Genomic DNA, 26,877 nt, shown 5'->3' on the forward strand with positions numbered 1-26,877 from the left:
GAAAGATGAAATAAACACTTTTATTTGGAAGAACTTTATTATCTCTACTTCACTGGACTGAGGACTTTACTCCCAAGAATACGGGGTGTTTGTACCACTTTTCTGCAGGTCCTAACACTATTGCTCAAAATGGCTACAATACACATAGCTATCACATTAATGTGTGAAGGGGGCTGTCCCGTGAAGGGGGCTGCAGGCTTAAATGCATTGATCAATTCATGCCCCAAATCTCTACTATTTATTAATATCAGTTAATTTAGTGAGTGCAGAGCCCCTACAATTTCTGTTTAAACAATGTGGTCACAAGCCATAGGGCACCCCAAAACTAGGAAAGGTGAGTGCCGATGTTTAGTGTATAATATATATATATATATATATATATATATATATATATATATATATATATATATATATATACACACACACACACACACACACAGTGTTACACATGTGTGTATGTGTATACACACACACACATATATATATATGTATATATATATATATATATATATATATATATATATATATATGCACATGAGACAATTACCTGTCAGCACTTCACTGAAAATGATAAGGTCACAGGCAGCGACTAGCATCCTATGTTAATATAATTTATTATTTGTTTACTAGCTAAGGTACCCAGGGTTTATCTCTTCCTGTTATTAAGTTATCAATGAGTTTGATGTAACTGACAACATTTAAATAATAATTAGCAGCTTAGCAGCTCTTCCAACACACCCATGAGGTGGCTGCTGTGTGTCGTTTTTGTTTTTGGGGTGTCGCCAGTAGCCCTAATCCCCAGTTTTTCCTTCTGCTCAGTTCTATAATATGACGCCACGTGGGATTTAATGTGGAGCTGCAGCTAATAACTGCCACATCAGGTTTCCCCAGTTTATGACGTCCTTACTGAGTGATGCGTCTTCTACAGGTTTTTGGAGGTGGTCTCACTTTTTCAGTTTCTTCGATGCTGTTAGTAAAAGCCGGATTGAGTCTCCTCCGCTTATTACTTCCATACTCTTCTTGGCGTCTTCTTTTCCTGATTTTTGGAAAAGGTGTGAACTCTCCATCCTCCAGGCACTGTATGAGATGTGGCCTCATTAATGCACGGTTGTATCGGCAGATGGGCATGTCCCCGGTGAAGAGGAACTCCACAGCATTCGCTATAGCAAATACTGCACAATCAAATGAGTATGGGTCCTGTTTCTCCACATCCAGGAGTTTGATGTTTTTCAGGATGTCCTTTGGAACGACAGCCCCATAGAGATCTTTCAGTTGTCTGCTAGCCATGGGGGTAAGCCGCCATGTAGCACTGTCGGCAACTTCTATCCGTCCATTCCGAAAACAAGACATAAAGCAGTGGCGGATATCTGTATTTGGGTGTAATTGTACTGCAAGCCCAGAGATGGCGTCAAAGGAGCCATACGCACCTTTCTTAATAGGTTGCAGTCCCTGTACATCAAATTGCTGGCGCAGTATTTGCTGTGCAGCTTCAACAGCGCTGAAAGTCATACGGCAGCCCTGTAGAATCTTACGTCTGTCTTGTTGTGTCAGCCCAAAATGAGGCAGCCACATTTTCCGTGCAGGTTTAGTAGTAACCAGTTTACGAGTAACTGGTTCAGGAGTAACCTTGAATTTAAAGAAATTAGAAAATGCGTTTATACAGCGACGCCACATTTTCTGTAAATGTTCCAAGAATTAACTTGAATTTAAAGCAATGAGAAAACACGTGTATAGTATACAGCTACAACAGGTTATAGCTACCAACACCGCTCACTCTCATCCAATGAGTGATTGTCCTGTTCCAAGCAGGGTCTTTTCTTTCATTCCTGCTGTGACATCACAAAGGCTGTTTGTGACATCATCAGCATCAGCCTGCCTGGTTTCTTCCACTGAATGTAATAATTTCTGTGCCTTATCATAAAGTTTTTTAACCATATATGGCAGGGGTGGGCAACTATTTTGGCTGGGGGGCCGCTTAACACTTCCAGTAAATATTCGAGGGCTGCACACAAAATATCTTGTATATGCAATATGCATCACGAAAAATGCTGTAATATTTTTATCACAAATATTTTTAATAAACATGTTACAAAACATACCGAATAATAAAATTAACACTGATTATGAAAAATCCAGTAAATGTCTATGTCGGAGTACAAGGATCCGGAATGGAGGAGGAGAAGGGGAACATCTCTGTTGTTGCAATACAGAGCACATCTGCAAGGTGGTCATCATTCATGGAAGATCTGTGTTTTTAGTTGTTAAATTTCATCACTGGAAATGCCTGTTCGCATATGTAGGTTGAGCCACATAGGACAAGCATCTTCCGGGCATGAGTCTTTATCTTTGGAAAGTTTTTTCCATTGAGAGAGGCATAAAACCGGGGAAGAGGATCTGATTTGAATTGCTCTTTAAGCAAAGCGTCACATTGCAGGTCAATAAACTCAAGTTGGAGATCACAAGGAGCGTCATCAGCAGGGACCAGAAATCGGCACTGGCATTTCGAGCACACAGGCCCACCTCTAGCAGACGGGACCCTTGCGCGGTGAAAAGGGGCATGGTCTCATTAAAAGGGGGCATGGCATCACAAAAAGGAGGCATTACACTGCCCATTACACATTATGGAACACACCGTTATGCCCATTACACATTATGCCACACATCGTAATGCCCATTTCACATTATGCCGAACACCGTAATGCCCATTACACATTAAGCGCACACCGTAATGCCCCTTTACACAAAATGCTGCACACCGTGATGCCCATTTACTCAATATGCTGCATACAGTTATGTCCATTACACAATATGCGAGAGATACGTCAGAGGTTCATAGCCTAGGGTAGGGTAAGACAAGGGGTTTAAGAATAAGGACTAGTAGTCAGTCATAGACAATAAAACAAGAGCAGGACACTTACTATCTTGGCTTGCACTGTGGCACCACTGGCACTGGAACTCTGCAGGATGGACTGGATGATCCCATTGGGATCCAGTGTCCCCTGGTTGTCTGGAGTTCCTTCTCTCCCTCTGGCCACAGCCGTGGTCTGTTGCATCACCTGGAGGCAGCGGGGTGGGCTCAGGAGGCAGTGGGGTGGTCAGAAGGGGGGCTCACAAGGCAGCAGGGCGGGCAGCATGGGGGGGGGCTCAGTAGTGGCCGCCGCATCATGGTGCTGCGGTGTCATGACATGAAATTGGTAATGAGGGGCTGGGCGGTGCATACTGGAGGCAGCGGGGTGGGCTCAGGGCTGGATGCTGCATCATGATGTCAATATGCAAATGACGCGGTGGCCACATTGATGGACAGGGAGGGCGGCAGCAGGGCGGACTCAGGAGCCTGATTACTGCAGCGATGTTCTGCAGAAAATCAGCCCACAAGTCCATCGGCCCTTCTGGCATTTGCCAGAAATGCCAGGTGGCCAGTCCGGCCCTGGTCATAGGCATCAAATCTGGAAGGTGATGAGACCAACAGGGCTGGCAACAGAAATATTGGGGACCGGTACACTGATATCTCTGGGGCCCCCTAACAACGCCCCCTTGAGCAGAAAATTTGGTACTTGTTTCCTAGCACGGCCACAACGATTTAGATCGTTGTGGTCGTAAGATAAAAAATCGGATCGATCGCATCGCATGCGATTTGGTCGCATACGATGCGACCGATCCGACCGACCGATTTTTCACCCGATTTTTTTTTTTTTTTCACCAGATTTGTTTCAATTGCCCCCCCAAATGTTACTAAGTGGGCTAGACCCCACGATAGACGTGAACCCGAAGCGTGGCGAGCGCAGCGAGCCCGCGAGGGGCGGCGGTACGCGTCCTCCGACCTTTTCATTCCCCTACTATCCACTAGGGCGTGGAGTGAGAATAGAATAGTGTGGCGAGCGCAGCGAGCCACCGAGCCCGAAGCGTGGCGAGCGCAGCGAGCCCCGCGAGGGGACGCGTCTAACTTCACAGGGATACGCGTCCCCTCGCGGGGCTCGCTGCGCTCGCCACGCTTCGGGCTCGGTGGCTCGCTGCGCTCGCCACACTATTCTATTCTCACTCCACGCCCTAGTGGATAGTAGGGGAATGAAAAGGTCGGAGGACGCGCACCGCCGCCCCTCGCGGGCTCGCTGCGCTCGCCACGCTTCGGGTTGACGTCTATCGTGGGGTCATGGCGGGCACATAAAAAATGTGAAATGGGTCATATTGGGCCATTTCACCTTTTTTATCATTTTACCCTATGTGAGATGGACTTAATCAAGTCCATCTCATCTTGTGCCATTATAATGGCACAAGACCGACGCGATCCTCCCGATTTCAATGTTAAAATTTTTTTTAACATTGAAGTCTATGGAAAAATCGGGTCAATCGGTCGGTCGCATCGCGGCCGATTTTAATTGGTCGCGACCGACCGATTGACCCGATTTCTGTCAATCAAAGTGAAAAAATTGTAAAAAATCGGCCACATCGTGAGGATCGTGTCCCTTAATTAAGAGCCACGATCACTCACGATTGTGGCCGTTCTAGGAAACAAGTACCGAAAATTTTTTGTATACCACTTATTAAAGGTTTTTTTTTATTATTACAAAAGACACAATTAATATTCACTAATACTGGAGGGGTGTCTGGGTAAGTACCCTTACGGGAATCCAGGTGGGTGCCTTTATAAACCATTTCTAGGCACTGCACTGCCGCAGCTATGCTTACAGCCCGTTAGAACTTTGGGGCCCCTCACAAGCTTGGGGCCCGGTACAGGTGTCCCCCTTGACCCCCCCCCCCCCCCGTCACCTGCCCTGCCTGCATATAAAACACCCCCTACCTCCCTGGAAGTCATTTACAAGGGACCCTTCATTCAGCTCAGTGCCCCCTTCCACACATTAGTGTTCTCCCTCCCACCACCTGTGCAGTAAAGGAGTAATTAGCAGAAGTTACTGCACCAGGTCCTACATGTTGAATGGAAGATAGAGCACCCCCTGCCACCCGTGGGACATCAAAGCTGCTGCTGATAGCACCTCCCACCCCTAGGAGGGGAGAATGGGTAAGGGCCCCAGTGCATTGCTTTGCCCATTGCCCCACACTGCTGTTAAGACGGCCCTGGTGCCTGCTGCTGAATTGTCTGCTGCATTTCAGGATGTGCTCCTCCCCGGCCCCACTGACAGAATAAAGCACGTTTTAATTTTTCACAAGATGCATTGTGCTGCTTTACCAAAAATGCGTCCGGAATTTTTGTGGATGACTCGGTTTCCAGCAAATTCACTGCGGGACCGATGTTTTGGGTTTGCACATGCGTATCGGTGAATATACCCATGTGCAGACCGATGTGCAAACGCATTCAGTAACTATCACAACCGCCGAGGCATTCACACACAGCAGTGCAGGTAGTGGGCGGGCCGCGGGCTGTCGCATGGTGGCGCTCAGGGTTTCCTGGATGTGCCTACATAAATGGTGGGTGCATCCAGAAAACACTGGGCGTCACCATGCAAACGCAAGTGCGGTGAAACCTGCACAGGGTGGGTGGCTGACGTCACATTATGTCAACGCCCTCCCCGTATTTTGCCATATCCGAGGCAAATAAAAGTCAGTCTACATTGACATTTATTTGTCAACGGGCATAAAATCATTCCATGGTTGGCGACCATGGATAATTTTTCACCCGTACACCTGTATGTAAATGGATCTGTCAAAGTACACATCCATTCGCATGCAGGTGTGGACATTTGCTCGGCAGCGGGCGTTCACTCACCCGGCGAACAGCGAGCGACTCTGAATCAGGCCCATAATTAGAAATTAAATCAGTGGCCAGATTCAATGCCACCCGATTAAAGCGGCCATGTGGGATATCGGTTTAACTTCGACATTATTTTAAAGGGGCAATCCGACCAGGTGCAAAGTTGGGGAGAAGGGAAAGTGGACTCTTTTTGTGGGGCACTCTTTGTATCTGATTCTGATTTAAAACTTAACTTTTAATTTTATTAGTAATACTAATAAAATTAAAAGTTAAGTTTTAAATCAGAATCAGATACAAAGAGTGCCCCACAAAAAAGAGTCCACTTTCCCTTCTCCCCAACTTTGCATGCATATCGGACTCCATGGAGCACCGCTAACATATAAAGACCCTCTACCCAGCTTAGGGACATAACATCTAAAAACAGTTGGCATCAGGCAACTCAGGCCGAACCCCACCTGAGTGGTGAGAGGGGTCTCTCTTGACCCAATTCACACTTCATAACCTTCATAACCTTGTGCGGCTCCCAAAACTCTGCTTTCCCAATCCGACCAGGTGATCATTTTCCATTGTAGAAGTTGTCATACCATTAGTTCATTTGAATGCTGTCACAAGGACATTTTAAAGCAGTTTTATAAGAACGTAAGGGAAAAGTTAAACTAGATCTGATATGAGTCTCCTATAATACTATAAGGAAATAAAAATAGGTGATAGCATAACCAACATCATACACTTGTGCTACACCAAAACCATATACTCTAGTTATTGGAATATAAATAACTAATGAGGAAATGGTTGGCCTTGTTGAATACATCTCTCATTGACTCATTTTCCAACTTCCCAGGACACCACTGTCTTCCCATTGCTGAGTTCTGCTCTACATGACCCCAAACAGTTTAAATACCCCGATCAGTTTTATCCTGGACATTTTTTGGATGGCGAAGGGAAGTTCTGTCGGAATGATGCATTTTTGCCTTTCTCTTTAGGTATGTACATGAAGTTAGAACCTCAATTTATGACAAAAGTTACTGTACAGTGATCACTAGTTGCATTATTTAGGTAACATTACCATTGTTGTAGAATATTACAAATTCATCCCTTACCCCTAAAATATTAGATCATTTTTTTTAAAATTGGGATGTATTTTGCATCTTTCATTACACTTCGACAAAAGCATTCTTCTAAGTAAATTACCTCCAGTGACCACAAAAAAAACACATACTGTATTGTGCGAGATTCCTTACATTTGGCCAGCCCACCACTGGTTTAGACACATTGGAGCAACATACATTTCCCTGATGTGGCCCAGCTAAATTGCTCCACCACGAGTAGTTCCCATTTCTTTTGACCCAAAATAATTTGTACAGTATAAATTAGCGGATTAATGGAGCATATCCTAAGAAAAATTGCAAGGAGTGGCTACAGTAACTCGCAGTTACTAAGGCAAAGCTAATTTGGCCATAAATGGGGAAAGGTCTGTGTAGATGCATGTTCAATATAATTCCACCTGCAGCAAGCTCACTTCAATCCAATCGCCAATGTGGTCCAAAATGTATGCATATTTTGATCGCAGTGAGGTGCGTCTTCATCAGAACTTATCAATCTGCAACATTTGCTTTATCAATGGACATTTTTGTAGTTCCATTCCATAAAATGTCCTACACAGTGGGGATTATTCTGATTCACTTGGAAAGGCACAATCACTCTCTAATGGACAAAACCATATGCACTGCAGGTGGGGCAGATGTAACATGTGCAAAGAGAGTTAGATTTGGGTGTTTTATGGTTTCTGTACACTGCAATATAGATATTAGTTTGAAGTAGAAACCACACCCAAATCTAACTCTCTCTGCATGTTACATCAGCCCCACCTGCAGTGCATATGGTTTTGTCCATTAGAGAGTGATTGTGCCTTTCTAAGTAAATCAGAATAACCCCCAGTATGCAACACAACATTTTGTGATAAAATGCACACTACAGTATGTAGCAATAAACTACAGTATGTGTAAAATGATTGTGTGGTTACAAAGGTATCAACGTTATCAATTTTACATGTTAGAAAATGCCTTTCCCAAATATATGAGGCGTATTTCAGATAAGTACTGTACATCCAAACAGGGACATGTGATTAGGTAAATGGCTGAAGAGTGTCAGTCTACCGTATATACTCAAGTATAAGTCGACCCGAATATAAGCCGAGGCACCTAATTTTACAACAAAAAAACTGGGAAAACGTATTGACTCAAGTGGGACCCTCACTCGAGTATAAGCCGAGGGGAGCTTTTTCAGCATAAAAAATGTTCTGAAAAACTAGGCTTATACTTGAGTATATATGGTAATACCAGAGCCAGATTTACAATATTTGAGCCCAGGGGTACATGTGGGTATTGTATTCAGGTGCAGCAGTTTATACCCATGGAAATTTGGGGAGTTTTTATAAGAGATGGGCGTAAAAGGTATCACTGCCTCACCTGCCACAGACCTTTTTCTTTGGAGTTTTGACTTGAATAATACAAATTGAACACATTCTTTGTATTTTTAATATACTTTACTAGTAAGCCTGCTCAAAGCAAATGTTTCGAAAGCTAGTCTGCTACCTTGTGATTGCCTCTGTGTTTGTGCAGGTGTGAAAGAGATGTCATTTCACTCTCTGCCAACAGATGGCAGTGTTTCGGAGACACACAATCAGACACTAGACATATATGGATGATATATTCAAAAACTCTAGCATATACTTTAGTTTGACAGGAAACACTCTGCCTCACCCCACTGCACACCGCTGCACCCAAAGGTGCAAAGTACTTTATAGATGAATGTAATCTAAAATGACACTAATATATTGAATTTGTATGAATGCCATGAAGCTCCTATGCCTTTGTTTAAATACCCCTATCACTATTTGAACATACTTCACTTCTGGCATGACCCTGCCCTCTCTTATGCTGCCCATACATATGTGCGATCGGATTTGATGCCTGATCGCATCTTGTGATGCTAAACTGCCCCCTTTGCAGCACCCAAATTCACATGCCATCACATTGGGTGCTGGAAGAGGGTGGGCAGAGGGTGGCGTTATGTAGCGCAAGAAGTGCTAGAGCTGCGGTTGAGGTCAGTCAGTGGTGGCGGCAGAATTGTTTAAACACTGGGCAGCCCTCTGATTGGCTGAGATAGCTCAGCCAATCAGAGGGCTGCCCAGTGTTTTAAACACTTCTGCCGCCACAACTGACAGACCCCCGCCACCCGCTAGCACTTCTTGCGCTACATAACGCAGCCCTCTGCCCGCCGTCTGCCACGCCGCCATTGGTCCCTCCGGCCCCCTCTCCATATCCACCCGCCAATGAAAAAGCGTTCCCTCCGACCCCCACCTGCAGATCGCATTTGAGCATCGTAATGATCTTGTAACCGCTGGTGACTGGAACTGTAAACAATAAGATTCTGATTTCCCGATTTTCGATTCTCCTGCAGGGAAGCGGATCTGTCTCGGGGAGGGATTGGCCAGAACGGAGCTCTTCCTATTTTTTACCACTCTTTTACAGAACTTCAGTCTCAGGTCTCCAGTGGACATTGAAGAAATAAACTTAACCCCACAAATGAGTGGGTTTGGGAATGTACCCCCTTATTACCAGCTAAGCTTCATCCCTCGCTAATCGCTGAAGTATTTGACAATGACATACTACAATATAAATCTGCGCAATGTTACAGGAAAAGCATCTACAAGTACAGGTTGAGTATCCCGTATCCAAAATGCTCGGGACCAGGAGAATTTTGGATAACGGATTATTCCGTATTTCGGAATATTTTAATATTTCAATGATGTATTTTGAAGTATCTTGCATTTATGCTGTATAAACACATAATATACACACAAATATATTTTATTACCACATAAAATACACACAAACATATTTTAATTGTTCAAAAAACAAGGTTTCAAAACGTGAAACAAAATGTGTGTACTATCTCAGCACTGAATTTGAATGCCAAGCAATCATTGTCTTGCACATATATAGTGCCAATTACATATCATGTCCCCAGTGATGCTGTTACATATGTCCCCAGTGAGTTTTTAGCAAAAAAAAAATTTTTTTTCACTTTCTGGAATGTCCGTATTTCGGAATAATTCGGATAACGGATATTCGGATACGGGATACTCGACCTGTACTGTACACTGATCTGCATAGCCCTGTTGTAGCTCGGTAGCTCTTCGCTTTGCATTCCAGAACCCTGTATTAGAACATTACTAAGAGATAATGGGTGAGATTTAATAGGATGAGAGATTCAGAAAGTGAGAGATTTTGTTAGAAATCTCCAGTTTTTTTAAAGCGCCAATCATTAACACTGCAAAATCAAACTGGTTTTGTAGTGTACATGATTGCCGCTTTAAAAAAACTGGAGATTTCTTACCAAATCTCTCACTTTCTGAATCTCTCATCCTATTAAATCTCACCCAATACCTCTATATAATATAATATATCCATACAGGTGGTATGAGCTTAGAAACTTGTTAGCTGGAGTTTGTGTATTAAGGGGACAGATGTGCTAAGCCTCAGAGAGGGATAAATCAGCTCCCGTCATGTTACGTTATGACTGTAGGCCTGATTCAGACCTAGCTGCGTATACTTGCAGCCTAGCGAACAGGTAAGTGTTTCCTGGCTGGATGCTAGCATGCGAGGGGATGTGTACACAAACACATCCCCTCGCATGCAGCTGCCTGGACGATTTTTTTCTCTGCTGGTAGATAAAAGTAACTCTATACCTGGTTGCAGATCGCTAAAAAAGGGGGCCAGCCACTGACTTCATGTGATGTCAGCCGCCTGCCCGACGCAAGCACTGACACACCTGCGTTTGTAGGGGAACGCCCAGGATTTTGTGGGAAATGTGATCTAGCCAAACTTACACAAAAGAATTGTCAAAAATACAGCAGTGAGCCCTGTAATAATTACATGATACCGAGGTAGCGCAATCCCTGCAATTCCTGCCTTCTAGACGGGATACGGTCGGTTGGTCGACAGTCATTAGGACGACATACAGCAAGGTCGAAAGGTGTCTAGGTCGACATGGGACAAGGTCGACAGGTACTTAGGTCGACCCAAGCATTAGGTCAACAGTCAAAAGGTCGACATGGGGTTTTTCACTATTTTTTTTTGAGCCGACATGTGCCGTCATGCAGTATTTCATGCCATACCATCCACTGGGGCATGGTGGCCGAAGCATGGTGAGCCCAGTGAGCCATGCAAGTGGGACGTGATGCACTTTAACCTGTCTCCATGTCGACTGTGTCGACATTCGGGTAAAAAAAAACAGTGAAAAACTGCATGTCGACCTTTTGACTGTTGACCTTGACCATGTTGACCTAATGCTTGTGTCGGCCTAAGCACCAGTCGACCTTGCTCTATGTCAACCCAGCGGTGTCGACCTAATGACTGTCGACGATCTTTATGATCCCATTCCTTCTAGACAGTTTTCTCTGACCGAGTGCAGAGAAAGCTCTGCTGGGCATCGTCTCTGTGATCAGCCTTTCATGTCTAATGAAAAAAAAAATGATACTCCCCAAGAGCGAGGGGCCAGCGATCGGAGATCCGGTGCTGGCTGCTGCTCGTCTGCAAGAAAAAGAAGAAAAGTGCCAGCGATGGCTGAAAAGATGCTAGACAGTACAAATTAATTATATTGATTATATTAATTGATTTAGACAATAAAATAATAATAAGTAATCAATAAAAAATACATGTGTACAATATTAAACTAAAATATTGAGCTGTAGTGATCACTGAAATTGATGTTGTGTATTGCTCCAACTTTGAATGCGAACAAGTTCCTATTACCATCCTGTGCTGATGTGCTGATTCTCAGGGCCTGGGAGTGTGAAATCTATCATGGGTAGGTATCTACTCTGGTAAGTATTTCTCTCTCTTTTTCCTTTCACAGGTACATCAATTTAACAATGGTATAATGTTCACCAATGGAAAGCAGTAGTACAATAAATAAGGTTTTATTTTGCTGGAACACTGCTTCTCTTCAGCTAGGAATTCAAGGTTAAGCATGTAAGCAATTAAATAATAATGCACAATATCAGGGTCTGATTGAATGTGACAACAATTTGATTTCGACAACAATACAATACAATCTATATATTTTACATCCCTAGTAACAACTCACTCAAGGCTACTTAATGCATTAAGTATTATAGTAGTAGTAGCTGCAGCTATAAACACTCTAATAGGCAATTGCTTATTATTCCCCTTTCCTTTTAGGTTAGGCCCACCTCCAGGTCCCTGTAGAAGTCTTTCTAGTCTCTCTTGACTCAATTAAAGGTGAGAGAAAGTCAATAGCAACAGGAAATGTTCTATGTGGCTTTAGGAATATAGTTAAGAAATCCAGAGATGTTTTACACAAAGTAGAAATGTTTTACTAGATTTTCCAGAACTCTGGAGCAGCTCTATTCAAGTTTTCAGTCCCTTTTTATAATCCACTAAGCAGAGTTATTAACAGGTAAATTCTACGCTGTTGTGTTATGGTTCAATTACTTTTAATGGATGAAGGATATCTTTGCTAGCCAATGAAGGGTTAAAGCTTTGCAGTATACATGCAGGTCCGGCTCCCTGTGCTTTCCTCTGTACTTCCCTGAAGCTGACTGCGTGCATGTAATTTAATAAGAATATAATAACTTTCTGCTGGAAGCTGTAAGGTGTCTAGCCAAGGAGAGCCTGTATTTTATTGCATAGTATGGGTGATCTAGTCTCTGATCATACACTTTCTGAGGTAGTTGTCCTTTCTAATAGTGCAGGCTAATTCTCTAACTTCAGCCTCCTTACAGCACTGTATTCACAGCTTTCTGCTTGACAAATTCACTGCTGGCTATATCGTGCACCAACTGCTGGCGTTTGCTGGGTAGTGTAACAGGGCACTTATTATATGCTGTTCTTTGCCCTGCGTAATCTGATACTTCGCTCAGAGCTGTTCTATCAGTGTATATTCAGGTCTTTAATGCAGAATAGCAATATTATATGACTTCTCCGTAGTATAGGTAAAGTATCTGAGGAGATTAACACTGGAAATAAAGTCTATTTTCAACAGCTCCATTTTCATTAATACATATGCATAAGTGGCAATTGCGGTGAAAAAGTCTTTACTTCAGACTATGGTTAAAAGCTGTTTGGCCGCTGTATCAGCTGAACCTTATTAGATAGGATACAGTTCATTCCCGGGCTTTCTTCTTAAATATTTCAGCTTTCGGTATTGATAACCCAGCTGCTCTGTTACTATATAGGGAATGGCCACCCCTCCTTGTCCTTCACAGGTTACACGGGGCTGGACTCACCACACCTCCATTCACTTTTCCAGCAGGGCTGGCGTCATGGCCCAGCTGTAGCTCTGTTCTAGGTCTGTCAGTCAGCGTTTCTATAGAGGCCACTGGAACTGGCTCCTAATTGTGTTGGCTGGTCCAGGGCTGCACTATACTGCTTTGGGGGCTGGCTCCGTACTCACCACACCCCTCTCTCCTTTTGGACTGCTGCCGGCCTTAACTCCTACTCACTGCCCCTTTCCACAGAGACTCTCCATCTTACCCTCACAGACTGCACAGCCCAACAGTTGCTCCCTCCCAACTGTCATCCCCTGACCCTGGTCATGTGACCAACTCCTGACCTCTTAAACAGTTGCAGAGACTGCTGGGAATTGTTCATCACTCAGACAATGTCCACTGTGGGGATAGCATATCTTTTCACAACACAACTTTCAGTATCTTATATTAAGGATAAATAGTATGGCATTATATGCCCAAAAATCACTGCATGCACATATATATGAGTTTATCACAGGAGCAATTAGGGAAGATGCTGTCGTCCCAATTATGCAGATGTCTCCCAATGATCCTTGCTTGCTCAGTCTATATTGAAAAGGCATACCCTCCGACATGACCCATTCCATTAGGTACAAAATGCTCTGCTTCTGGACTTCTTCCTTAATTTAGGATTGCTTCACCTTTTCTGGAACACCGTTATCGTCACTGAACTAGTTCAACACAGGTGACTGCAATTATCAATTAAGAGGGAAGTCCAGAAACTGTTCATTTTGTACCTAATGGAATGGGTCATGTTGGAGGGTATGAAAAGGGCACAGGAATCCTGAAACCAATCCAATTGTTGTCCTGGTTATCTAGGAACAATGGCTGGGTGACCCAAATGGCATGAACCAGTTCCTGTGGTGGTGTTGGTTCTCTGGAGATGCAGTCAGCACATGCTGTTTTCCTGAGGAATTGAGGGTAGGTCCCAAAACAAGCAATGTCCAATTATGTGGTGAGGTATTGGGGGGAATTTACTAAAATGGGAATAAGACTTCACATGTGATGTTGCTATGGGCAACCAATCAGATCCTATCTACTATCTTCAGAGGGTAGAGAAGTAGATTCTGATTGGTTGCCCATAGCAACATAACATGTAAAGTCTTATTACCATCTTAGTAAATTTACCCATTGTCTCTAAATAATGAATCAGCAAACTGATGGTAGGGTCACAGTTGTAGAATACAGTGTAAGGCTCAATGCATTTCCCTGGATTCCATTCTCCGGCTTCCTCAGGAGCAGATAAGTTGCTCATCTCTAACTCTCCTGCAGGACCCCCGGTGCACTAAATCAGTGATCAGGGAACAGGGGTAAATTACCCTAAATGAGTTAAAAAGGATATTCCTGGGAGTAATGGATGGTTGCGCTGCCGAGACACAGCTGGGCTTGTCAGCACAACCGTCCATTACACCCAGGAATTTCATTTCATTGCATATAGATTATATATATATATATATATATATATATATGGGGGGGGGGCAAACGGGCGGCACTCTCACGGATTTAAAAAAAGACGACACCAACAAGCAGGTGAGATGATCGACGTTTCGGAAGTCACTCCTTTATCAAGACAAGAACATAAAGATAAAGGAGTGACTTCCGAAACGTCGATCATCTCACCTGCTTGTTGGTGTCGTCTTTTTTGAAATCCGTGAGAGTGCCGCCCGTTTGCCCCCCCCTGCAGGGCCGTCTTTCCCATTGGGCACGATGGGCAGCTGCCCAGGGGCCCAATGAATCAAGGGCCCATCCCAATAGGAAAGACGGCATGGCGGCAAGCAGTTGCGAGCAAGGATCCGGGCAGGGATGCGGGGAGCGGGATAGCGACGGCTGACAGCTTGTACAGTATCGCTATTTGCTGGCAGTGCGGGAAGCGCTGCTGAATATGAAAAAAACTGTCCAGACGCTGATTGGAGAGAATTCAGCCAATCAGCATCTGGAAAGTCTTTTCATATTCAGCAGCGCTTCCCGCAATGCCTGCAAATAGCTCTAGAAGCTGTCAGCCACTTCTCCCAGCTGCCCGCATCCCTGCTTCCCCGCCAGTGGTGTACAATAAGCCAGACCCCGCTGATGCTTGGGGAAGCGGGGTCTGTGTGGGCGCAGAGAGGACTCAAGTCACCCCAGTGCAGCTGCCGACGCCCGCCCCGCACCCCGCACAGCATTACTGGGAGTGCAGGAGGGGTCGGGATGCGGCCAATGGCGGGGGCGGGATCTCTCTGAGCCTCCGCGCTCTTACTGTGCAAGCATCAGGGTTGCCGTGCCGCGCAGCCAGCGCGACTATGTATCTCTGGGTACCTTGCTTGGACTCGGGCAGCCACGCTACCAGTGCCTGCTAGTCCTGCCACCAGCTCAACTACCAAGAGTGTCCTCGGGTGATGGGTCCTCCTGAGACTCCCTCCAGTCCTGCTCTGCTGTCCTGGTCCATCGGCATCATATCCTCCTGGCTCATCCCTCCCTTAACAAGTAAACAGATGCCAGCTCTGGACCTATATTCATCTTTGTGCATTATGTGTCGATCATGCCTCTCTCTCTCTCTGCTTAAACCCCCCTCACACCTCCCTCTCCTTTACCCCTCTCTCTATGCCTGCCCCCTCTTTCTAATCTCTCTCTCTCTCTGTCTGACCCCCCTGTTTTCACCCCCCCTTCTCTCTCTCTGACCCTGACCCCACCTTTCTCACCCCTCTCTGCCTCACCCCCTTTCTCTGTGTACCTGATCTCCCCTCTCTCTCTGTGCCTGACCCCCCTCTCTCTCTTTCCCTCTTCCTGCCCCCCCTCTCCCTCACTCCTGTCGCTCTCTCTCTCTGCCTGACCCCCCCCCTCTTTCATCCTTATCTATCTCTCTGTGCCTGAACCCCATTCTCTCACCCTCTCTCTCTCTGTGCCTGATCCCTCTCTGCCCAACCCCACTGCCTCTCTCCTCACTGTTTCTGTGCTTTCTATTTTTAGATTTGTTTGTGCTCCTGGAGGGGCCCAAGTAGGAAGTGTGTGCTCCTGGAAGGGCCCACTGCGCTGCTTTGCCCGGGGGCCCATAATGGTGTTAAGTTGGCCCTGCCCCCCTGTACCATTTCTTTGGTGTCTGCACCCCGGTCCTATATCGCTGATACCTGCTGGAGTGCCGGTCAATCCCCCTCTATATATATGTAGCAGAAGGACCTCTGGACTGCTGACTCCATTTTCCCTTCAAAGGCTGTGATATTTTGGTGACTTCCCCTTGATAAAGATCCTGGATTGGGATCGAAACGTTGGGACAGTTTTTGGAAAAACTGACAACTGACTTGGTATGTGTAAAACCTAAAAATCTTTTTTTCTGTTGATGAATAAATGAAAAAAGTTTTTTTATCTTAAAAACTTGGAGGCGAGTGCTCATTTCCATTAGTGGATTTTTTGGATTATATATATATATATATATATATATATATATATATATATATATATATATATATATATAACAAAGTACTAGTCAGGCACTCCCAATAAAACAGCCAAGGGTTCCTGGTGCCTTCACAATAAGGGATAACAAGGAAGAAGCTGGTGCGGCACTCAGTAGAATAATGTTGAAGAAAATAAACTCACGGAGCCATCAGGTAAAGGACAACGTTTCAGTTGTATTTAACAACTTTTGTCAAGTCTTGTAAGACTTGACAAAAGTTGTTAAATACAACTGAAACGTTGTCCTTTACCTGATGGCTCCGTGAGTTTATTTTCTTCAACATTATTCTACTGAGTGCCGCACCAGCTTCTTCCTATATATATATATATATATATATATATATATATATATATATATATATATATATATATATAGTACTATTTTTATGGAAAAATAGGTCCAGGAACTCTGGGCCTGGGGGTGGATCGATTAATAAAAAGAGAGAGAGAGAGAGAGAGAGAGAGAGATTGTATTGAGAAACAAAGGCACTCACAGGGGACATTCAAATAAAACTTATTTTATGGAAAGTACATTTTGGCCCAGAACAGGTTCAGGAACCCAGTTCCTGATGATGTCATATTTAATTAGAGGTTCAGGAACTGAGTTCCTGCTGGTTCCTGCTGAAAAATAGCACTATATATATATATATATATATATATATATATATATATATATATATATATATATATATATATTATAATATGCATGCCCGGCTGTGTGTGCTACAGTACTGTAGTGTACAAGGACCTGATCGTAGTGTTACCGGCCCTTGTGTATAACATGCTTCATCTGCGTGATACCCTGGGCCCCACCTCTAAGTCCGCCCACTTCTTCAGTAGAGTCAACTAGTTGCTGCGCCATCTCGCTGCAGCGGCGAGTATCTTGGCCTGGTTATAGGCTGCTGTCAAGGTATACCCATTTCTAGCCTAGAGAAAAAAAATTGCACAGACTGTCCCTATATCGTCTTGAAATACTGACACTAATAGTTGCCTGGACATCACATCATCAATGGCTATACCACACACAGCCTGGCAGCCATTGATGACAATGATGATGGTGATGATGACATTTTTTACCACACACGGCCATACATGGTAATCATCATCAATTTCTGCCATGCTTGCAGCCATAAATCAGTTGTAAAATAGGTACAGATTAAAGGGATAATGCAAGCATGGCAACAAGGAAATGGTTGCCTTGCAAGGTCCGTAACCATGGCAATGTGTAACAAGCATGGAAACCAACTGCCTAACTACAGATGTAACAATAGCAACAGCAGCATTTTTAACATTTTATGATGTTAAAATTTGTATTTTAATACATTGTGTTATAATTTCCATCAGATGGTACTAGGTGGCGCTGTTACACTTGCACAGTCATCTTCTAGCTTCATGCTAACTAAACCTTCACCAATAACAGCCACCTTTCCTCAGTGGAATAGATCCACCAATTATCAGGATGCAGCCTGGTCTTTCCACGGACAAGGCTGCTACTGGAGACTATACAAGGTAAGTACAGAACATGAGTCAGGCAGGGACACAAGAGGAAAAACCAGACACATGAGACAAACAGAACTTTAGTGCACTACCATGTGCCACTGGCACAGAACCACTTCAGCAGATGGTACACACTAGCCCACAGCACTGGAAATGGGAAGCCAAGCATTGGGTACTGAACCGTAATGGTCATGATATAAGTGGTGCAGTCCTGGGTAGGGTCTAAATATAGGACAGGCAGACAGAAAAAGGGAACAGTTACACACAATACAGGTACTCACAAATGGACTTGCTGGACCAGACAGTGGAGCAGCACTGATAGAGGCAGACAGAAATACAGGACAGGAGCGCAGAGCGATGCCGGTTGAGGACAGGCAAAAGGACAGGATGCCCATGTGGATTAAGCAGCCCATACACGGTCCATTTAACGGATCCGTTTGGAACTTAAATAGCACACATCGGATCGGATCGCATCCCTAGTGCATGCAGTGTGCATGCACTGCGATCCGATCCGATGTGTACCTAGTACAAAAAGTATGTGCAGCACATACTTTTTGTACCGTACTATGTGATGCGCGGGAGCGCGCATCGCATAGTACAGAACGGAACCGTACACAACAGACCGTGTATGGGCTCCTTTAGTCTCTAATAGCAACACCAGGAAACAGGTGCATCCAAAGAGACACAACAGGAGCTCAATCAGAGCAAGTACATACAGACTACAGTGCACAGGATATGCACAGAAACAGGTACAGTATATGCAAAGAAACAGATATTCACCAAATACAGGAGTAATTCAGTATGAGCAGCACTAGAAACTAGCAGTATAGCATATAATATAATATAGGGTGCAACTCCTAATGAAAACAATCAGAAAGGACAAGCCTCCTAATCACAGCAGCTGGACAGCCAAACACACGGGCAGAGTGCTAATGGCCAACTATGACAGGTGAAACTGTACATACAGATGTCAGGCTGCAGTAACACAGACCCTCCAGAGGCGACTCATAACATTGTGATTGTATTAAATATCCCAACATCTCATGTGTACCTTTAGCATGTCATATTTATACATTCTTAACTTATATAAATAAACCTGAAATAAAGACTTGGAGGCATAGGTTTGGCAGAAATTGTTAACTGATTTTTTTGTAGCAAAGTTTAAACTAGATTGATTATTTCATTTAGATTAATTAATTAATGGTGGCCAAGAAAGAACGGCTACTGCTATAACTCCACCCCAACTCTAACGTAATTGGCCTAACTCAAAATAAGCGGTATCCAGACACGGAAGTGATCCCACACTTAAGGGGATACCAGTGCTGCTCCACTGATATTGCAGCCTAGTCCACTCCATAAAGCCAGGACACCAGCTGGATGGACGCACCCCCTGGCCTGATTCTGACTGCACTGAGCCGCAGTGGGATCCTCACCAGGACCAGGTACCAGGAGGTGGTCAATACAGTCAGGGACCCTGAATTAACACAGCCCTCCATAAGCTGACAGACTGGCAGTGGCGGCCCTCTTGAGAGGCATATACTCTCTGTGTGCCTACACTCACAGGCTCATTGATATCACTTATCACCATTCCTCATGGACATAAGATTTTATATACACATATTATCCCTATTTTGTTACTACAAGGAAAAGAAAAGTTGATGCTGAATGTTGATCTTTCCAAAAGAAATGGACAAAGGATTACGTTTTTGTTGAAGTAAAAGGCAAACCTGTATGCCTACTTTGTTGCGATGCGTTCATAGTAATGAAAAAAGCCAATCTGGAGTTTCATAACAGCTCAAAACATGCTAAACGCAATGAATTGCATGGCCAAATGCATCTGGATAAAATCAATGCTCTTCAGCGGAGTTTGTAATCACAAGCTTCTTTCACTAGGCCTCATGACTAAGGCCGCTAAAAGCTCTGCTGGGTCCCAGTAAAAAAGGGTGTGGCCAAAGGGAGGGCGTGGCCATTGGTAGGTCCCTGTAAAAAAAATGTATAAATTTGCAGAGAGTTTGGGCTGTGTGCTTGAGGACAGGCTTCTGCTGCAGCTGCCTCTGTCCCCCGCTCAGCACACGACACTGAGCAGCATGTGCGGAGCTGGGAAGAGAGGGAGTGCTACTGCAGCAGCCTGTGCTCTCTGTTCTGGGAAGAGAGGGAGTGCTACTGCGGCAGCCTGTGCTCTCTGTTCTGGGAAGAGAGGGAGTGCTACTGCGGCAGCCTGTGCTCTCTGTTCTGGGAAGAGAGGGAGTGCTACTGCGGCAGCCTGTGCTCTCTGTTCTGGGAAGAGAGGGAGTGCTACTGCGGCAGCCTGTGCTCTCTGTTCTGGGAAGAGAGGGAGTGCTACTGCGGCAGCCTGTGCTCTCTGTTCCACACTACCCGGTCTATGCAGTGGGGGAGGGGCGGCATGACCCAGGCCCATCCATCAGACCCAGGCATGGATAAAAAGTGCCTCCCCGCCTATCGCATACCCTCCAACTGTACCGTTTTAGCCGGTACAGTACAGTTTTTTGACGGTCTGTACCGGCTAAAATAAACTGTACCGATTGTACCTTTTTTTAATATCGGCTCTGGCTGACTGGGGCACTCTGGAAGATGTAGTTGATTATACTGCCTACTGCTCCCGAGGGAGCATGGAGGAGCAGCCAGCCGGGACTACATCTCCCAGGGTGCACGGCAGAGGTCTGTGTCAGGCTCAGGCTCAGCTCCCAGTGCTCAGGGAGAGACTGGGGATGTCTCGGCTGTGCAGAGACTACAAGTCCCGTCCGCTACAGCACAAGCCACCACCTCCGGGGCAGCGTGACGTCACGAGGTAGGAACAGCCAGCACAATATTTATATTAAAATGGAACGCTTGAAGAAATTGGCAATGTAGTTGAACGTAAAATGGTTGAGGCCACGCCCCCCTTTACCCATGGTCACGCCCCTCTATCAATGGCCACACCCATGTACCGTTTTTTTAGTTGGGAATGTTGGAGGGTATGCTATCGACTGCACTGCTCGTGACAGAGGCAACGTTATTCAGATGAGTTATGTAGTGAGTGAACTAATCGCAAAGAGGCTGAGGCCTCAATTAGAGGGAGATCGGCTTCTGCGAAGTTGTTAGCACAAGACAAAGTACAACTGTTTCAGACTGTTAATGGCCCCATACACTACAATGATATGTCTGACCCTGAAGTCAGAAGCGATTTCCCTTGAACTCCCACTGGACCTTCCCGGGAATGACTCCATCCGATGTTGTACTTCGGTGTAATTTTTTGCGTAAGATATATCGCATAAGATATATCCAGCCACATGTGATATATCTTATGGTTTACAATTGTAACATTCTATCTGATGGGCTGGGGTAGCAGGCTAGGGGGACTGGAAACATCAGTCAAACTTCCTGCGATACATCGCATATGATATATCATGTGCACAAATACTGTAGCGCCCCTTTTTCCACCCATTTCCATCTGTTTCCGATAAATCAATGGTGCAATACGGACGATCTGTGGGCTCCTTTCCGACACTCATGGGACTGCGCATCGGATTGGATGAAAAAGACATTACAAACAATTTATTGGACTGAAAGGTTGCAATGATCAGATGGAGCTCCAGCCATGGTTGACTTACAAAAAGGGTTAATTTGTCAAGAAAGAACTGATTTGTCTCAGTCTTGATCCAAGCAATTTAATTATATGCCACTGCATTATACACCAAGAAAGTCTCTGCACACAGGCTCTGCGGCTTAACAGTGTGATGTCAATAATAGTGTCATGCATACATTTTTGGCAAAAGCAGAGGGTTTAACAGCCACCAGTTAAGGAGTTGCTGACTGATATTGACTCTGAGTTTGGTGATCTAGTTTATAACGGTGAACTGCAGTGGCTGAGTTGCGGGAACATGTTGCGGGAACATGCTCATGAACAGATTAAGCAACAGGGACTACCCACACATAAGCGGTCCCCACACCGGCACTGCTGCCAGTGGGGGGCTCCTGTCGCCCCGTGCTCAGGCAGCAGGGTCGGGCAATGGGGTCAGGCACCACAAGTGGGTAGACGGTCCCTGCAGCGGGCTGGGCAGTCAGCGCCAGGGTCCCTGCCGCGGATGGGAAGTCAGTGGCTGGGTTCCTGTGGCAGATGGGAACTAGTAGCCAATACCGCTACTAGTTCCTATCTGCTGCAGGGACCCTGCGCTGACTTCTCATACACTGCAGGGACCCCGGCACTGACTGCCCAGATCACTGCAGGGACCCCCTGCACTGCCCAGGTTCCAGCCAAGACCAGGGTGTCTTGGTGGGTGTCTGTGAGGGCCCCCACAATTTCGTTGTCCAGGGCCCCCACAGACCTTAATCTGCCCCTGCTCATGAGGTTTTACAAACCACAGGATGAAGTCAAGCAGTACATGGAGATGAGGGTACATGGAGATGAAACCAAACAAAAAACAAATTTACTGAAGCCTGGCAGCAGGGAGCGGCACCTTAGGGGCTGAGTGTCTGACCACATAAATACCATTCACCCCTCCAAAGATGTCCTTTGTTTGGTTGGGGACAGACGCTAGAAATGCTACTGCACCTCTAGTGTCTGACAGGGGAGCGCAGAGCACCTAGCGCTACCCGGAAGTGCAGATTCCAGAAACGCTGGAGCACAGCACGCACCCCCAAGCAATGAGCATGTAATGTCGCCTGAGCAACGAGCATGGAACTTACACTGGGCAATGAGCAGGTAACTCCCCCTGGGTAACAAGCAGGTAACTCCTCCTGGGCAATGAGAGTGTTATCCCAACTGGGCAATGAGTGTGTTATCCCCAGTGAGCAGCGAGCATATAATCCCCACTGGGCAATGAGTGTGTAACACCACCTTGCAAAGAGCATGTAATTCCCAGTGACAATGAGCAAGAAAACCACCTGGCAACGAGATGTAACCCCTTGCAATGAGATGTAGATGTAGCTTATCTAGACTTTAGTAAGGCTTTTGACACTCTCCCACATCGCAGACTGTTAAATAAACTTGAAAGCTTACGATTGGATTTTAAGATAGTTGAATGAATAAGATCTTGGTTGCAGGACAGACAACAGAGAGTTGTAGTAAACGGAATATAGTCAAATGAGGGAAAGGTTACAAGTGGAGTACCCCAGGGATCTGTACTTGGACCGGTGCTTTTTAATATCTTTATTGGTGATATTGCAAATGTAATTGAGGGTAAAATGTGCCTTTTTGCAGATGAGACAAAGGTATGCAACAGGGTAGACACACCAGGAGGAGTAAAACAAATGATTGATGATCTAGGTAGATTAGAGCATGGCAACTACAGTTTAATGCCAAAAAATGCAAAATCATGCACTTAGGTCTCAAAAAGCCAAAGACTAAGGGAGGTATTCAATCTTTGTCGTGCTCCCGACAGCATTGAACAGGGGTTCTCGGCAGAACAAGCCTGACATCACAAGCTGTCTGGCTCATTCTGCCAAGAAAAGCCGGAAATAGGCGATCTCCCGGCCGGAGCTCGTCTATTTCCGTCCTCAACTCGCGGCAACACCCCTTTCTCTGAGGAAACCGACATGATCTAAAGTCGGAGAAATGCGTCAAGAGACCTCCTGAATTTACTCTATTTTGACGTCTGAATGGTGGTGGGCACGAAGCCCCGCAGCGACAGATCCCAAAATCTCTAAAGACTCCTTGCCTACACAGCCGTGGTTTTTTTTCAATCCAAATCTGGTGAGACAAGGGAAGTACAGACAGCGGCATCAAGACTGCCTAAACCCAGCTGTGAGTGAGCGGACTACCTACAGACGCAGTTAAAGTGAGCTGGTCTCACACTGCGGTCTGTCTACAGAATCAGCAGCCGCTGTCTACGCTACACGCTATTCTCCTCTGCACACAAAAAACACCGGAGACTGTGCCGGCATTCACATCAAAGAATTTGGATATGGACCCTGGATATTACAAATCTAAAGGTATTATGCAGTTCAAATTAATATACCTTATCCACTGTGATCATATTATCTGGATATTTGTTGCTGGGAAGTTGAAGCCAGTTTGTGAGTCTCTAAGGAGCCTTATGAAAGGAAGTTATTCTTTATTATCAGTTCAACTGCAGAAATAAAGGGTGGCCACCCCTTCCCACTACCTTCAGTGTCTCTTAGATATTGATATTATAGATTGTTTATTTTATTATGGTGTTATATGTGTATTTTTTATGAATTATACTAATAAATCATTATTGGTTTTTACCAATTAAAGTTTCACATGTGCGCTCTTTCAAAAGTGGTTCTTGTGTAAAAATATACAAGATTTAAATAAATAAATAAATAAATAAACACTTCAGTGAAGAAAGGAGTGTTAATTTTAATAGTGTCACACATGCGCTCTCTAAATATTTCCTGATATTTTATTCAAATTTAAGGAAGAATTACTTCACAGAAAGAGTAGTAGATAAGTGGAATAGCCTCCCATCAGAGGTGGTAGAGGCAAATACAGTAGTACAATTTAAACATGCTTGGGGTAGGCATATTTATATCTTTACAAAATGTTACATGTTACATGGTAACATGTTTAAAAAAGGGGCAGACTAGATGGGCCAGGTGGTTCTTATCTGTTGTCAAATTCTATGTTTCTATGTTTCTAATGTAACCTTTGACATTGAGCAAGAAACCCCTGGTAACAGGCATGTAACTCCTGTCAATGAGCATGTAGGTAAGCGGCAGTTATGTGGCATAATATGTAATAGGCATTACAGTGTGTGGCCATAGATATATTTTGGCCAATCATTTGAATGGCTGATATATCGGCCAGCGTGTACGCAAGTATATGAGTTCTCTTTACCCAGTCTTGAAGTTCTTGGGTGCAGCTGATGGACAATGTTAAGAACTCATACCTATTGTCATAGGAGCCCCAACCGTATCTACAAACATCTCACCTATGGTGATCTTTAGTTAACTGGTAATTGGTCCTGCCATAACCTTTGAGTAGAGAGGATACAAATAATCCAACCTCATGACCAGTTCACTGAACCCCCCCCCCCCACAGTCAGAACAGCAGGGGTTCCCGCAACCCTGCAGTCAGGACAGTAGCGGCTCCAGTGGCGTAAGTTCGTTCCAGTTGCCCGGAGGCAAGATATATATTGGTGCCCCCCCCCCACACACACACACACACACATACACAACACAACCCAATAAAACGTTATATAAAATATATATTTATATAGAAATATAGATAGATAGATAACACATATATTTCTCAGAACTCAGCTACAGAGGCAATATCTTGGCTCTTAAATAATTGATTTATACTTGCATGGGGAGGAGAGGTGCCCCCTTGGAAACAGGAGCCCGGCGGCAGATGACTCCATTGCCTCCCAGAGTTCTGCCTCTGAGCGGCTCCCCCCACCCCCATAGTCAGGACAGCAGGGACTGCACTCCCCACCATCAACTGCAGTCAGGACAGCTGGGGCTATTGCCCCACCATAAAATCCCACCCCCCTCCCCCATAGAGGACTATTGGCGGACACTGAGAGCCTGCAGGGGCCTGACCAGTATTAATCAGCTCTGCTCCACCCCTGGCAGTGGTCGCAGGTCGGGCCCCCTGAGACCCATCAGGCCCTGGTTGCCTGCCTGGATTGCTTCTCAGAGCTGTACGTCAAGCTGCAGGGCCCCAACCAGCTTCTCAGCTCCCTGCTTTTAAATGTAAAATCATATGAAACTAAATTAAAGGCTTCTACGACACTTCAATAACCTGGTGAATGTGCAGGTTTAATTTAGGCACTTAATGAAAGATTTAAGGATGTGAATAGTAAACAAATGGAATTGAACATCTTTGCTATACCGTTCAATGTAGAACCAGATGATGTGCCTGGTAACCTGCACATTACACTAAATCATTCCGCTACAAAGTGACGTTTAGATGAAAGCTGGGTGTATCTACTAATAATAAATTTCCCACTTTGAGGATCCATGCATCGAAATACAGTATGCATCTCTGTTTGGAACAACTTACTGCTGTGAGCCATTCTTTTCAATACTTACTGTACCATTGCAAAGACTCGACTGCGCTCCAGACTGACCGACGCAAACCTGTAAAACCAGTTGTGAGCAGAGATGAGCGGGTTCGCCTTGGATGTCAAAGCGGGATCTTATTGCCTATTCAAAAAAGCCAGCCGATAGCCAATTGGAAAAATCTGAAATTGCGATAATTTGGAGATAAAAACCGAACCCACTCATCTCTAGTTGTGAGTAGCAAACAGTGACGTCGAGAAGAAGGGGGAGGGGGTACTTTTGATCCAGGTCTGTTGGAGGGACCTGCGTCCCGCTTCTCCCTCCCCTGTTGCAGAGAGTCGGTCACAGGAAGAGAGAGAGAGGACAGGTTGCCACCGCAGCACAGCCTTTCTCCCCAGCTCAGCAAATACTGCTCAGTGCCGTGTGCTGAACTGGGGAGAGAGGCAGCTGCAGCCTGTCATCTCTTTCCCTCTGTGCGCAATGCCATTGCTGCCCACACCCTGCATCTTGCACAAATTGAGTTAAAAAATTTTCCTTCCAGGGGCCAGGCCCCCCACTCAGTGTTCATCCCCACCCCCCTCCATTTTACCAGGGCTTGGCTGACCTGTCAGCACCACTTGTAGCAACGCATCAGTACCAGCTAACATCAAAAGCCTGACCAAAGAAGCAGTTCCAACCATCGCATTATGGGTGAGTTAATTACATTTTTTACCATATATACTACAGCAGGATCATTTTTCAGTTGGGAATTTTTGTATGGCCCTCAAAGGATTTTATAAAGATCCAAATGGCCCTTGGTAGAAAAAAGGTGCCCAACCCCTGACATAGATACAACACTAGTTCGCCACTTCTTGTCAGCCAAGGGGAGAAAATACTCATTCACAATATTTATTTTATTTATTTATTAACAGTTTCTTATACAGCGCAGCATATTCCGTTGCGC

At 45.0% G+C, this 26,877-nt stretch overlaps 1 protein-coding gene across 1 annotated transcript in view; it reads left to right on the forward strand.

The window, feature by feature from the left end:
• Positions 1 to 9,750, forward strand: part of LOC146035956 (cytochrome P450 2G1-like) — a 44,039-nt gene extending 34,289 nt beyond the window's left edge. Inside the window, exons 8-9 of the mRNA XM_083159682.1 lie at positions 6,549 to 6,690; positions 9,170 to 9,750. Coding sequence (XP_083015808.1) covers positions 6,549 to 6,690; positions 9,170 to 9,351 — 324 coding nt within the window. The 3' untranslated portion in view covers positions 9,352 to 9,750. The remainder of the gene's footprint in view (positions 1 to 6,548; positions 6,691 to 9,169) is intronic.
• Positions 9,751 to 26,877: the final 17,127 nt, after the last annotated feature.

This window comes from Crinia signifera, chromosome 9 (assembly GCF_055691185.1).
Source record: "Crinia signifera chromosome 9, ASM5569118v1, whole genome shotgun sequence".
Lineage (NCBI taxonomy): Eukaryota > Metazoa > Chordata > Amphibia > Anura > Myobatrachidae > Crinia > Crinia signifera.